Below are 15,418 nucleotides of genomic sequence, written 5' to 3'. Positions count from 1 at the left end.
CATGTACCATGATGCTGGTTTGGGGTCAGAGGACAGCACTGGGTGTCAGTCCTCACTCTCTGCCATCTTTGGAATAAGTCTCTATTGTTCACAGCTGTTTACAACTGATTGGCTGGCCCAGGGACTTCTGGGGATTTTCTTATACCCACCTCCCGTATTGTCTCAGGCGCACTCACTCATCCATTACCTTACTTGCCTTTACGTTGTCGGTTCTAGGGATTTGAACTCAGGTCCTCATGTTTGTACAGCAATCGTTTTCCCCATGAGTCATCATGTTAGTCTTCTGAATAATAATCTTATGAAGTTAAAAATTACCATGTCTACTTTGCTTGAAACTTTTCTTAATAATTAATAACCTTGGAAAAATCACTTATGAATTATTACTTCTTCAATAACTTCCCACAGGGACATGAATTGATATGCATGCTTTCTTCTTCCATTTTTCTAGGACTCCACTATTGTTTCTCCAATTATTTTGAGGACTGATCCTCAGGGATTTTTCTTTTACTGGACAGATCAAAACAAGGTAAGAGATAAGATGTCTTCCTTATATTATTCTGTTGGTTATTTGCAAAGTATTTATTTGCTTTCTATGTAACTCGACCGATTTAATGGATGAACCTTTGCAGTGTATTTATTGATTCTATTTTCAGAAACTCAGGCAAAAGGTCTTATGATCTTTCATGGATGCTTGCATGAAATGGCGACTTCACTAGATCCTAGAAAAATTGTTTTCTCTTTAAGACAAGAACTCAGGCTTTGTGGATTGCATTTGGTGAACATGATCCTGGGTGTTCATTGATTTAAGTCCCTTTCAATGCAGAATGAAGAAAGACGATGAGAAAATTCCTTTTGACCTTAATGGCCAAAGGTTCAACAGTCAATCTTTTTTCTCTCTTCTCTCTGGGCTACAATTAACAGTTCTGATTTGGCCTTGATAATTTATTCATGTTTGTGATAGGTAATTGTGGTTGTCAACTTGACACTTCTCAAGAGAGGGAACCCCAGTTGAGGAATTGCCTCCTTCTTTGTCCTGTGGACATATTTATAGGATATTTACTACTTACAATTTGTGTAGTAGAGTCAGGCCCCCTATAGGCAGTACCATCCCTAGGTGAGCCTGCCTCTGTAAGAAAGGTAGGCAAACCTATGAGCCTAGAATCAAGCCAGCAAACAGTGTTCTGTGGACTCTGCTTCCGTTCCTGATTCCAGACTCTTTCCTTGAGGTCCTTTTTTCCTTGGTTATATACTCTAATCCATAAGCCAAAGAAACCATCCCTTCAAGTTACTTTTGGTCATCGTGTTTCTCATAGCAACAAAGAGGAAACTAGAATAGTGTTAAATTAAAGCTAGTTTCCTTTAACCTTTTTATTGAGTTTTCAAGAAACTTCCTACATTAGCTTTCTGCCCACAGTACTAAGAATTCAGTAGTTCAGTTTTGATAAAGACAGTTGATAGTTCCATACTGAATTATTAAAAACTGTCTGCAGATCATAAAATCTATCTGAGGTTTAATGGGCAGTTAGACAAGAATATTCATAGGAAGTGGCTATTATTTCAAAAATCACTGGCACCGAAGAAACCCAGTATATAGAATATTTGGGTCCTCTAAGTTTTGATATCTGAAGAGGTAGTTTGTTGTTGTTTTTGAGAGTACTAAATGCATTTAAAAACCAATAGACTAGCAATACTAACAAATTGGTGTCAGAACAGCTACAGGTTCCTCAATTACTGTGTGATGGGTTACAAATACTAGCTTTTGAAACACTGTGTTATGTCCCAGGTATCCAAAGTTCTTGGATAATTTGTTTAAGGCTGCCTTGGGCAGCTTTTTACACTTGTGAGCACAGGTTCTATCTCACCTGGGCAGATTCATTGTGCGAGTGTGGGTTATTCCAGAAAATTTTCCATGCTGAAAAGTTAGCACCTGGTCTCAAGGCCCATCTCCCAATCGCTCAAGAAGCAAATTCTGCCCTGATGGTCCTAGAGTAATCTAACTACTATCTGTGTGTTCTGCAAACTTCTATGGTCATAAATGTGGGAACAAACCATAGAACTTAGGCCAGTGTCAAATTATGTGTGGGTAAGATTTCATACTTAATGTTCATGTTTATTACTGGGTATGTTAATCACATTGGCTAAGACATTCTGTTTGGTTTCCTGCTGTTATGTATAAAACAATGGCTTGAAAGAGTTTTTTTTTTCCTCCTAAAGACTATTTTTAGAACAGTCACAGCTATATTTGTGAAAGATTTATTTATAATGCCTAGAGCATTTCTAAAGGTTGGGTGCTTGTACAAGGGACCAAACTGTCAGTTTGATTTTTTTAAACTTGTAAATCAAATTTCCATAAAAGCAACAGAAGATATTTTAGGGTTTTTAAATAATTCATGGCAACTCAGTTAAGCTCCACCAGAAGACCAATCATAAACATTTCTTTGCTTGAGGAAGAGAAGCAGGTAGGGACAAAGGCTTTTGATGCATCTCTATTGTTCTAGAAGCCTAATATTTTATCTAGGCATATTTTTCAGCATAGACAAGATCTTTACATGTTTTATACCAGCATTTCCCTCTTGGTCACAATGCTGTTTATAACCAATGGGAACAAATAATGGGTGAAGGAGGGGAGGGACTTCTTCTGTCTATTGCGTTTCCTCTTATAGATACTAATCTTCGTCAAGACATGGTAAATTTTACTTTTTGATTTTTAGATCTTTAATAATTCCTCATTTATCAGTTTGGAGATTTATTTTTTGGTCAATGATCACATGTACCTTAGCCTCTAAAAGATGAGAGGATTTAAGAAAATAATAATAAAAGAAACTCACCACATTTTCAAGTTTGTCATTTTCTTTCTGGCTTTCAGCCCAGTCTTGGAACCAGATCAAGTGATGTATCCACGTTTTGGTCTTGGACGACTATAAACAATGCATTAGAGTCTCTGCAGGCCGGACAAACTGTGCACACAAACAGAGGGCAGCACGCCAGGCTTTTAGTTGAGGTTGTGTATAAGATCCTTTGAAGGAACAACTGGACTGAGTGGCACTATTATGATGCTCCTTAGAGGACTACTTGTTTAAAGTATGTTTCTTTTTCTTTTGGCAGTTTTAGACTTAAGAATCTGTCCTCTGTGTTACAGAGATCTCAGAGAAAACAAATAATACTTTTAAGGTTAGCGTTTACATTTACACATTTGTTTCCCATGATTGGGAAGCTTCCATTGTATTTTTACTATAAGATGCTTCTCATCTCTCTAAGTCCTCTGCCAACATACCCTGCCTTTGATCCATGCAGCTTATGTGGAAATGCCGTGATTAGCCATCATTGGAAGCCTCCTGTGCTCACAGGAAAAATGACTAGTATGAGAGCCAGGTGGTGGTGGTGCACGCCTGTAATCCAGGCACTCAGGAAGCAGAGGCAGGCAGATCTCTCTTGCGTTTGAGGCCAAGAGCTAGGTCAAGGACAAGCTCAATAGCTCCAGCAAAACCCTGTCTCGAAAAACAAAAACAAACAAACCAAAAAAGAGCACCACAGTGGAGCCTTGGTATAAGAGCTTGCCTTGTATAACTCTGAAAGCAACCCCTCATAGTCATGGAGTCTAATGGGTGTACGTTTCTTGTCAGGACTACACAGCACCTTGTAGCAGAGCCATTGTTTTCAAGCTGCGGCTTTCCCCTGCAGAAAATGCAGTGCTGCCATACCCAGCCGCTTCTTCAACTTGTAACCATAGAAGTGATAGATGACAAAGAAGACAGACAGCACAGATGATAGACTTCAGGATTGAAAGCCAGAACGGGCAGTCATTTTTAGAGAGCGGAAATGTGTTTAGTTCAACACTGACAAGATATTTGGGTTAGTGTAAGCAGATGACTGTGAATATCACCTTTAGAGATAAATGTTCATACTTTGTTCCATTGCTGGACTTATTTTGACAGTTTTTCCACTTACTGTTGGTTCTATAAAGTTTATTGAATACAATTAGCAAAAGTGAGTTACTGAATATGGTTATTTTATTTTTAGCACAGTGGTTTTTCTGGTCTCAGTGTAGAGTATGTAAGAAGGGTGCATTTATTTATAAGTTATGAGTGAGAAGAAGTTTCTATGCACGCTGAGTACCGAAGAGGTTGTCTGCATTAGAATATGCCATGTGGACACTGGCAGACACACAGGGAGTGCTAGCCACAAAATCCACGTCGCTTCGCGAATCTGAGAAAAGGGTCAACATAAAAGAACCCACAAACTCCTATCCAGACTGCAACACAGGAGAATGTTGTCTTGCAATTTAATGCCCTGATTTTGTGCCAATTTTGATATAACATAAAACCAGTTTAGTTCAAATCTAAGAAGCTCAAGAAGGTTCAATAAATCCTTCCTTCTTTCCCTAAAAGAGGAGTTTTGGGGAAGGGAAGACAATTACTAAGATTTTAAAAAGGAATGAGAGGAAAAACCATTCTATTTTATTGTGATACAGATTTCTTTAGATGCAGATAATATGCAAATAATTTTCTTTTAGTAAGAGAGTAAAGCAGTATAAATGTTTTCAACATTGTCTGATAATCTGATAATCCTAATCCTAGTTTTTTCTTTTTTTTTCAGTCAAGAATGAGTATCATCTTTCTGATTTATTCCCATGTTTTTCTCATGAATTTGAATATACATTTTGTTTGCGATATGTGTAAATAATTGCATTTTGCTTTATTAAAATTTATTTTATCCTGTTATGTTATTTTTGCTATTTGAAAACTTAACTTTTGACTTCATAGAATACCTTCGAGATGTTCATGATGAGTCCCTCCCGTTCTTTTAACTTGCTCTAGTGTGTTCTAATATTGGATTGCAAACATATTTAATGGTAAGAAAGTTCACATTGATGGATTTTTGGTATTTGCTTCTAATTTGGGGCAACAACAAACCTTTTTTGATACAAAGTAGTGGCTAGCTTGATGCTCTGTCTCTGTGAGTATGTGGGTCAGGGATTCCCCAAGGCAAACAGGTATCAATTCTGCCTGGAAAGTATACTATCTTGCATTTTAGTCTTTGGCTTTAAACGTTTACACCTATGAAATCTTATGTGAGAGAAGCTGTTTTCTCCTGCCCCAATCAACACTGTTAGGAAACATTTCAACTTTAGCCTGACTGATGCAACAGTTGTATCTAAGTTTTAATCTGCCCTAACTGGATTTGCCAGGAAACGGAGCATATTTTCAGTCATGACTGGCCATTTCTGTTCTGGGTTATTTGCTACATCCCCTGCACTTGTGTTGATACTTACTGTGTTCTAGCTGTTGTGAATTTTGCAAATACATTCTTCTGTCTGTGGCTTGTCTTGAATTCCCCGGCAACTAATTCATGCGTGACAAAAGATGGCTCAAAGTCTTAAAGTTTGATGGGAGTCCCATTTCAACTTCTCTTTGTTTCCTTTTCTTCTGACTCTTCATCCTTATTGCTATCATTACTATTAATTAAGGTTTGGAATCCACATGTAATGGATACTGATGAATGGCGTGATTTGGAGTTCTTAATTTGATTTTTTCAAATAGGTCATCCTATGGGTTGGTGGCTCTCTCTGCACTTTCTAGTTGCAGCCAGTGAAGGTCACACCCCATGGCACCATCTGCTTTGGGGCCTTCTCCCTGCCTTAGCATGGCAGGACTGAGCTGATGCCCTGTTGCCATTCCTGACATGAATAGCTTGAGATGGCAGCAGGTATGAACTTCTTCGTTGTCATTCCCTACTTCATTCTTAGTTACCTTCTGTCTTTTGCATTTTCTGGTTGAGCAATAACCGCCCTTTCTGTTTACCCATGATCTAGAGTGTGGCATACATCTATACCCATATATTCAGTCATTTCTGGGAAGCAGCAAAGGAGGGATTGTCTATGCTACCTGCTTCCTCTGCTACTCTTTCTTCCTCTAGGACTTGAAACAGTCTGGGGGACCCATGGAAAGAGTGCCAATGACTGACATTTCTATAAATGTCAAATCTAGATACCCTTCTCTTGTAATTCGAGATTTCTATACAGAGTTCAAATGAAAAGTTTGGAAGTTAAATATTTACATAAGCCGCGGTGATATTTTTAAAACAGGAGTCCAGAGCTAAGAAATATTTTAGATGATGAATCATAAACCTCACCAAAATAATCATGTGATTTCCTACGAAAAAAACAATCTGGCCTCCATAAAAAATGGTGGGCACCTGCTTCAGGCTGAACCACTTGGCAGTGGACTTCCTCTTTGGTAGACACTAATGTCAAGTGCATTCCAGGGACATCACTTCTGCCCTTTCATGCGGTACTCCAAAACTGACGGTGTGCTTGGACATAAAGATCTGACTATAAATTAGGGGATCAAGTCTATTCATTTACCCGTTGACTTCTCCTAGAGGCTCAAACAATAAATGAGATCATCTTAGCAAGGAGAACAATTGACACGATGCAACCTTGTAGGCACTGCCGTTGGGCACTGCCGTTATTTCCTGGCCCAGAGCAGAACCCCAGCTGCTATAGTGACAGCTCCGGTGGTCAGTGCTTTCCTCTCTCTTTTCTGTCTTTCCATGTGTACTGTCAATGAAGACAGATAAACAGTTCTAAGTGTACTACCTCATCCTCGCCCTTCCACAGGACCCCTGCTGTGTTCCGGTGTCCAGTCAGCATCTGTATCCTTTTGCTCCCCCCCCCCGCCCCCAGCTGTTAGAAGTCACTTTGCATCCTCCGTAACTTCTCAGGGTCTGGTGAGTCACACCCACCCTAATCAATGAGTTCTCATGGGTACATAATCACACACAACTGGACCTCCTCTTGGGCAAGTCCACCCAGAGGTGCATCCAGAATAATGTTAAAGCATTCCTGTAGAATAAAGGCCACCCACTTCATCGTTAACTGGCTTGACAGCACCCTATAAGGCTTTCTCCTCTTTCTGTCTCATTCCCACTGTATCCTAGAATGACTTCAATATTTATTTATTTATTATGTATACAATATTCTGTCTGTGTGTATGTCTGCAGGCCAGAAGAGGGCACCAGACCTCATTCTAGATGGTTGTGAGCCACCATGTGGTTGCCGGGAATTGAACTCAGGACCTTTGGAAGAGCAGGCAATGCTCTTAACCACTGAGCCATCTCTCCAGCCCCCTGTCTCATTCCCACTGTATCCTAGAATGACTTCAAAAGTAAACTGTTTTCTCAGTCATCCTTGTCTCGGGATGTCTTTTTACGGGTATGTAATACTGTTCGGGTTAGTGTAGACGCCTCCCGATTGAGAGTGGCAAAGGTATTCCCTATGTAATATCCGTTATTTTAAGCCATGGCTGGTTTTCCTCAACAGACGCAATTTAAATTGCTGTGGAACATGTGCCATTGAGTTCTGAGTCTGATGTATGTTCGAGTCAACTCAGTAACCGCCTAGACCTTGCTTTGTTCATCTAGAAGAAAAGTATTGCTGAGTTAGGATGGGTATGAAGGTGCACTGTGAACAGTAACATCATGCCCACTACTTCATGAACACCTAGTTCTTCGTGGTGACGTTTGCTATTAATATCCACAATCTCTGGTCACAGTTGCTCCTCATGCATTGTTCGGGACCATAAATGTGCTCCTTTGAAAACCAAGACACCATGTTTGCATTCTTATCCCTTTTATCTTCTTGGTAACAGTGACCTGCTTCATATTGAGTCTTATTGTGGTTTTTTGATCTGGAGCATTGAAGCTTGAGGCTTGTTGGGCAAACGAGATGTTTGTTTATGTTTGCATTTCATAATGTTGTGGGAACTGAGCCATGGAAGTCGAAAGAACGGATTTATTGCCAGGAAGATGTTTCCTCTGAGGATATTTGCTAATAAATCCTTCATCATAGGTGAAAGTTTTTTAGACCGTAGGGGATTTGAAGCATCTCATGAAATAAACTTTAAGATGATTTAGAGGCCTTTGATAAGAGAAAATGGTACTAATATCCTCTAGGAGAGTCAGATGCTGCACAGTTGCCTCTGTCTTTTTCCTAGGAAAAAGATGATTTAGGATTATCACAGTTGTACTGGTACCAGGCACTGTTTCTCATCCACACTGACTTGATTCTTAGACATTAGGCACTGTCTCTCATCCACACTGACTTGATTCTTAGACATTAGGATTCTGAGCATAAGAAAACAGCCACGAGTCAGATTGCTAGGAACAGGCAATCTTCCTACTCGTCAGTTCAGTTTCTCTTTAAGTTCCATCGCTATCAACACAATCTTCATCGGGAAGACCTCCCCTCCATTTTTCACTTCCAAACACACTGGCTAGCCCAGGAAAGCCAGGTTTTACTCAGGCTAATGTTTGTAGATACAACTTAAGCGTTCATGTTATTAGATTGGAATTTTTTGCAAATCCTTGGTGGGTGGCAATTCATGACATTTCTATAGAATTTCGGATGAAGCACTGTTTCGTGAAGTATATTTTAAAATCACTGTAGTTATGATGAAATGGCACCACGACAGTTTCTTTGCAATCATTTTCCAGTATAATAGGATTGCTATGTCACCATCACCGTGTGTCCTTATGGGAACAACAATAGCAACACACATGTAAGTGATCCAAAGAATCTAGAAATATGGTGGCACTCTGGCTTTAATTCTAAATTCAATATTCTCAATATAACTTAATTACAAAATTATGCTTGGCTTTATGAGTTGCTTATATTTAGCTCTTCTCAATCTTAGAAATTAAATGGGATATTTTCCATACTCTGAAGCTATTATGGGGGGCTCAATTCTTTTTGATAGAAGCATAATTTGAGGTATTGAATTGAAAAAATATGTGGAGAAAATACAATTGTATGTTGTTTACAATTTTATTTCTTTTTTACGGGGCCAATCATTGGCCTTTGTAGGAAACAGAACTTCAGATACACAGTACCAACATAAAATTGTGCTACCTTATCTGAGCTGCAGATGTCTTAGACAGTCACTGTTCTTGGTTCTTTAGTGGTTCCTTTTCTGGCCAAGGCAAGATTGTTGGTTCCTACTCATGGGATCCCATCAAGCATTTTCTATAGTTAATCAGCAGAACAAACTTCTCTCTCTATTTTGGTAAAACTGAATTTAGATCTGCATTTTGAAAGAATTTTTTGCTGCACAAGACCGAAACAGGCACCATATCTATTTTGTTGCATTTTCATGGGTTTCATTATTATTTATTTTATTTAAATAATATAGAAAGGAGAAAAATGTAACCTTGGAACAAACAGTTCATTGAAAAGTCGTTATCCGCATACAAATTCAAGTCTGGGGAAATGTTCTTAGTATGTGTGTTTGCTTGTATATTTTCAAGAGTGTTATTATTGGCATTAGCACAAGAGACAGCAAATACACCTGTGATATTGTCCTCATGAAATAGAGAAAAAGAGAGAAGGGAATATATATACATATATAGTATGTAGATTTATTGTTTATATTATTGTATTTTAAATAGATAAATATAGAGTTCTATAGTATATATTTATGGCATAGACAGTGTGTACATGATTCTCCAGTGAACTTTTATGGTATGTTTATGTGCATACACATACTATGTACTTTAATATAAATATTCTATTATTCAATATATCATTATATATTCTATTATATATTGTACATATACTAGTCTACAATATATTCTATTATATATTTAAAACTACATAGCAACTATTTAACTGTGTTATGATAATGTACATAGTATTTAATCCTTTCCATAAGCTTGTGAAGGTCAGTGCTATAATTATCCCCATTTATAAGAAAATAAATTTAAGTGCATGAAGAGGTAATGTACTGACCTTTGGCTATGTGGTTGACCGATGTCAGAAATAGCATCAAGGCTGGTCAGTCTGGCCATATGGATTTGCTTTTCACATTTTATATTTTAAAGAGGGTTATTAAAGAGTTAGGTTGTTTATATGCAGGACTTTCCTCCTCAGATTTGTTTTATAAAGAACCTTACTAGGCATGGTGCATTTGCCAAGAGAGACAGAGACTATGAAGAAAGATTTTCAACTTGGGCTGCACATTAAAACTCACTGGAGAGCTACAAAGAGCACTGCTGTTTGCCCCTTGCTCCCGAGGATTCTGATTTGCTGGGCTGGTGTGTGGTGTGCACTGAATTTTTTTCTAAAGAGCTCTTCATTTGTTTGTATTACACAGCTCAGGTGAGCATCACCAACGAATTCAGCAAACGTAGAGGCTGTGCACACACTGCTTTAGCCGTCTGTGCCGTGGCCTACTTATCACCAGCAGTAACACTCAGCATGGACATTGACCCATAGGTCTGGCAAGATTCTGAATTATTTGAATATGATTGGATGATATTTCTTATATTGTGTTTAGTAAGGCAGGAAATTACTAGCATTTTTAGAATGTCTCTTCATATCCAAGAGTGGACCAGAATAGGATTTGGGGGTTATATCTTTAATTATTTAAAATTCATTAGCTTTCCGCTCCCCCAAACACTCAGGTGTTATCCCTCGGTCCTGTGCTTACCACATTCCCCATACAAGCCTGGTTATGCCCCCTTGTGATGATCTGTCGGATTCCCCACTAGATAAAAAGACATAATTAAATTAGCTGCCCCTTTGAATGTGAGAATGTGATATTAAGAATGACCTCAAAGATCTGAGGCAGCACAGTGACAGAGTATGTGTTACTGTGTACAAGACTCTCGTCAGAATTTAGCACGCATAATCCAGACCAAAACAACCAAACCAAACCAAAACAGCTAAAAGAAAAGACAAAGTAAATCCTGTATAATTATTTAATTTTACAACTAAACTTTCCTTTACGAAGCCAGCCTCTATCTTGTTAAGTTGCAACATTGTATCACTTCTTGTCAGTTTATGAGAACTTTCCTTTATTTCCAAATATTCCCAACCAGAAAGACCATGGGAAGTCAGGTCATATTTACACGTGATCGGAAGTCTGCCTTTGAGTCATCTTTAGACGGTGGAACTGGGCAACGTGAATTCACAATTCTCTCATTATGGTGCTTCGTTTTCACTCTGCCTTCTGCAAGGGTGGCAGACCGGATGAGGATGATTTGGCATGAGATTTCCGTCCAGCACTGTGCAGAACTCTGCTTCGCATCCGTGGTCTGGAAATGGTATTGCGCCGTGACAAGCAGTGCACCTGGGTGAGATGAACCCTTCAGTGTGAAGTTTTATGAGGCAGAACTAGTTGCTATACTAAGAAGCTAATGACTGTGCTGCTATACATAATGGATTCTATTTTTAGGTGAACATTTGTTCCTCTTGCATGGCTTCGTTATGCAAGAGGCCAGCAGCCTCGGCATTATGTTTTGAATGTTGAGATATTAGAATACCAGGGTAAGCGCAACCTTATAGGCTTGAGCCCTACAGGGTTCACAATCAAAGAGAGAAATGAAACACCAAAGCAAGCTTTGGTGTTGGCTGAGTTCCTTCAGCTGTCAATTGCAGGTTTTATTCAGTTGACCGTTTGCTATATGGACATGCAGCAGGCACGTGAGGTAGGCAGGCAAAGGCCGTTAATATGGGCAAGTGATAAAGTACGTTAGCATGGTAGACAAGGGATTCCATTCCCCTGGGGAACTCTGGAGACAGCACAGAGGAATCCCAGAGTAAGTGACAGCTCTTCCAGAGGTGTTGTCCCCGCTCATTTGTCTACTTATCCCCTTGATCCGGGGCCACAAGTCAAGCAAATTTCCGGCTCCGAGGAAGCCCACAGACACAGCTGCAGCGGAGACCTGTCTGTTGGTGTGTATGGTGTATACACTGGCATACTCGTTAGTGACTGCTAGCGAAGCTTTCATTTACAGGCGCTCTGACTTTGTGTATCTGTATTATATAAACTACAAACTGGGAGTCGCGCCCATTCATAAGCAGATTTTACTTCGTCTGTACAACGCTTTTAACGCATAGACACGAATTTCTCGCATTTCAAAAGCTAGGGTGATTATACGTAATTCTAAATTTCTCCAACAAATATCACAGAGTAATACGGTCTAGTAGCCCCCTACAGCCAGATTGGCCAGAGCAGGACAGCAGATGCCTGCCATGGTCAGGGCATGTGACATCCAGTCTGCCAGTCCCCAGCAGGCCAGCCTACTTAATTTACAAGAACATGTCTGCTCATTAGGTCACTAGGCATACACCTCAGGCTACTCTGGTTACCGCCTATCTGGACTCTTCAGTAGGTTAGTGACTATGAAGCTTCATGTGGAATGCAGCTGATTTCATCTCAGTGAGCCGTGAGAATATGTGGCACAAAGATTGAGTTTTGCAGTAGAAAACATGGCTGAAAAAACAGCATATATCAGTCCTGCCCCTGAGTGTTTTCAACAAAACAGTTATTTTTTAAAACCTGCCCCCGTCTCTGAAATATGGATCTGAAGTGTATGTGCCCCTGGGTCCTGCTCCACTTTAGAAGGCTGTTGTTACTCCAAAGTGACTTTCACAAGGCCTTGTGCTAGGTGAGATTTATACCCACGACTCTTTGGCAAAGGGGCTCAAGCTGAATTGGTCTAGCAATCTAATGGAAAGAAGAGTGGTGCACTCAGGACACCAGGCAGAATGACTTTCTTTTTTGGACCCTGAGGCTTAACTTCACCTCCTGCTCATCTTAGTGAGCATTGACTGGTTTGTGTCGTCTGAGACAATATTCTGTAGGCATATAGGGGCTTTCAAATTAAAATTTATAGTTAATTTAAATTAAAATTCCTTTCCTTCAGCATAGTACCCATAGTTGAATGCTTTGTAAAAATCTTTGGGCTAGTGTCATTTTGTAGCATTTCCTTTATGGCAGAAAATTTCAATGCACATTGCTGAATGGAGTATGGATTTGGAGTGGCTTTTCTGAGCCAGTACACTGTTGCCTTGTGGTAATGTGTTTCTAAGATCTTACAGAGAATTAAAGCTTTCCTTATTTTGATGTTTTTTTTTTTTTGCCAGATCATAGGGGTATGGGTACTGATAGTGGGACCAGACTTTGTTATTTCATTCCCATGGGAGAGGATATTGGGAGTCAAAGGAGGAAGCTAATCCTGCAGAAAAACATTATCTTAGTCAGTTCTGTGTTACTATAAAGCAGGTATTCAAGGCTCAGCTTTGAAAGATAGTGGGTCCAAAGAGCATGACTATGTGCATGGGGTGGCCTTGATTTATACCAATTAGCTTGTGTGATAATTAACTCAGTTTGTACAAGCTAATTGTGGCAGTTCTTTCCTTGGAAGGCTGTTTCTGATGCTTGTGTTTTGGAGTGGAATTTCTCTTTGGTCCTATAGAGCCCCTCATAATTTTCCTCACCTTTGCCCTTTCAATGATGTGTTAGTTTTGTCTAATTCCCTTTTGCTTGCCCGTTAGATGACGGCGCCTTTGAGTTCAAGGATATTACCCAATTACCATGACCTATTTCTAGCATGCTGCTAGTCTACAGTAATTGTCCAACTCGTGTATAGAAAATGACTGAGACCCAGGGAGGTCGTACAGTAGCTTGTCTAGGGTAAAGGTTACTGAGTGGTAAAAAGGACCATCTGTCAGTGTCCGAAGCCAAGGCTTGCTCTTTCTATGGCTCATTCATTAGCCTTCACGTTTCAGCTGCCGGCTGCCTCGCTCAGCATCTTATATGACCTTCAACCTTCTGTAGAAGAGAAAAAAAAATGTGAAAATGTAGTAGCAAATCCTCACCTGCTTGCAGAAGTTCCAGAGACCCCCGCCTTTCATCTCCTCCTCCTCTTCTTTATCCCATTGCTCAGGTGGACTCTACCCGTGTGGTCCAGGAACCTGGTTTCTCAATGAATTTACACTAATGCTTATTTCATGTCTTTATTTTATCAGCATTTCCTGTATAACTGGATCTGTACACTTCTATTAACCATGGCATGCCTTTTCTATAATAACAGACAACTCTTCTTACCCTGGCCCATCGCAGTTGCATCTTTTCTGTCTGTTCATTATCATCATACTTCTGTTAGTAGAAATCTAAACACTCTCGATGATTCTCTGAGTTAATCTGCTCCTTAATTGACGTTCACCTGTGCTCTGTCCATGTCCTTCCTCCAGTTACTGTCCTTAGCATTTGGGGTGCTCTTTTGTAATTCAGTGTCTTACACTACTGAAATGACCATCTTCCTGGAATTGTTTAGCTCCTTGTTTTGCCTCCTTTCCTGTAATGTTTCTCTACCTCCCTAGCTGTTCATCTCAGTCAGCTTTCCTGGAGCTGAATAGCAACCCTTCTCTGGTCATGTTTCCATATCTGTTCTTCATTCTCCAACCCAGGCCCATGAATCTTCATTTTATTTTCTCTTACAATACCCTGCACCTGAGATACTTGAAGTCAAGCATTTCTGAATCACACCACGCTCTCCCTTGCTTGCTGCCTGCTCTGCTCCTGCTGCGTTTTCAGCACCCTTTTCCTAGGCTGAAGTCTTCCTTTTTTAAACTGATTTTTATTGAGCTCTACATTTTTCTCTGCTCCTCTTCCTGTCTCTCCCCTTCCCCCTTCAATCCTCCCCTAAAGTCCCCATGCTCCCAATTTACTCAGAAGATCTTCTTTTTTTCTACTTCCCATGTATATTATATCTATGTAAGTGTCTCGTAGTGTCTTCATTGTTGTCTAATTTCTTTGGAGTTGTTATTTGTAGGCTGTTTTTCTCTACTTTGTGTTTAAAAACCACTTATGAGCCGGGCGGTGGTGGCACACGCCTTTAATTCCATCACTTGGGAGGCAGAGGCAGGCAGATCTCTGAGTTCGAGACCAGCCTGATCTACAAGAGCTAGTTCCAGGACAGGCTCCAAAAAAAACCACAGAGAAACCCTGACTCGAAAAAACAAACAAAAAACAAACAAAAAAAAAACCCCAAAACAAAAACCACTTATGAGTGAGCACATGTGAGAATCGTCTTTCTGTGTATGGGTTATCTCACTCAAAAATAATGCTTTTCTGCTGTGTAGTACTCCACTGTGGAAATGTACCACATTTTCCTTATCCATTCTTTGGTCGAGGGGCAATTAGGTTGTTTCCAGGTTCTGGTTATGACAAACAAAGCTGCTATGAACATAGTTGAGCACATGTCCTTGTGGCACAATTAACCATCCATTGGATATATACCCAAAAGTGGTATTACTGGGTCTTGAGGAAGGTTGTTTCCTAATTTTCTGAGAAATCATCACACTGACATCCAAAGGTGCTGTACCAGCTTGCAATGCAGAAGTGTTTCCTTTTCCCCATAACGTCTCCAGCATAAGTTGTCATCAGTGTTTTTGATCTTGGCCATTCTTTTTTTTTTTAGTTTTTTTAATTGCAAAAAAATTTCTGCCTCCTTCTAGCCTCCCATTTCCCTCCCCCTCCTCCCACTCTTTCCCCCTTCCCCCACTCTTCTCCCCTGCCCTCTCCAGTCCGAAGAGCAGTCAGGGTTCCCGGCCCTGTGGAAAGTCCAAGGTCCT

The 15,418-nt window shown here is 40.0% G+C and overlaps 1 protein-coding gene across 1 annotated transcript in view; it reads left to right on the top strand.

Moving 5' to 3' along the window:
• The window catches only part of Plcb1 (phospholipase C beta 1), a 691,541-nt gene that overhangs the window by 26,217 nt on the left and 649,906 nt on the right, over positions 1-15,418 (top strand). Inside the window, exon 2 of the mRNA XM_005365666.3 lies at positions 449-526. Coding sequence (XP_005365723.1) covers positions 449-526 — 78 coding nt within the window. The remainder of the gene's footprint in view (positions 1-448; positions 527-15,418) is intronic.

This window comes from Microtus ochrogaster, unplaced genomic scaffold (genome assembly GCF_000317375.1).
Source record: "Microtus ochrogaster isolate Prairie Vole_2 unplaced genomic scaffold, MicOch1.0 UNK3, whole genome shotgun sequence".
Classification (NCBI taxonomy): domain Eukaryota; kingdom Metazoa; phylum Chordata; class Mammalia; order Rodentia; family Cricetidae; genus Microtus; species Microtus ochrogaster.
Note: the sequence above shows the minus strand (reverse complement) of the source record. Positions and strands in the feature narration are given on the sequence as shown.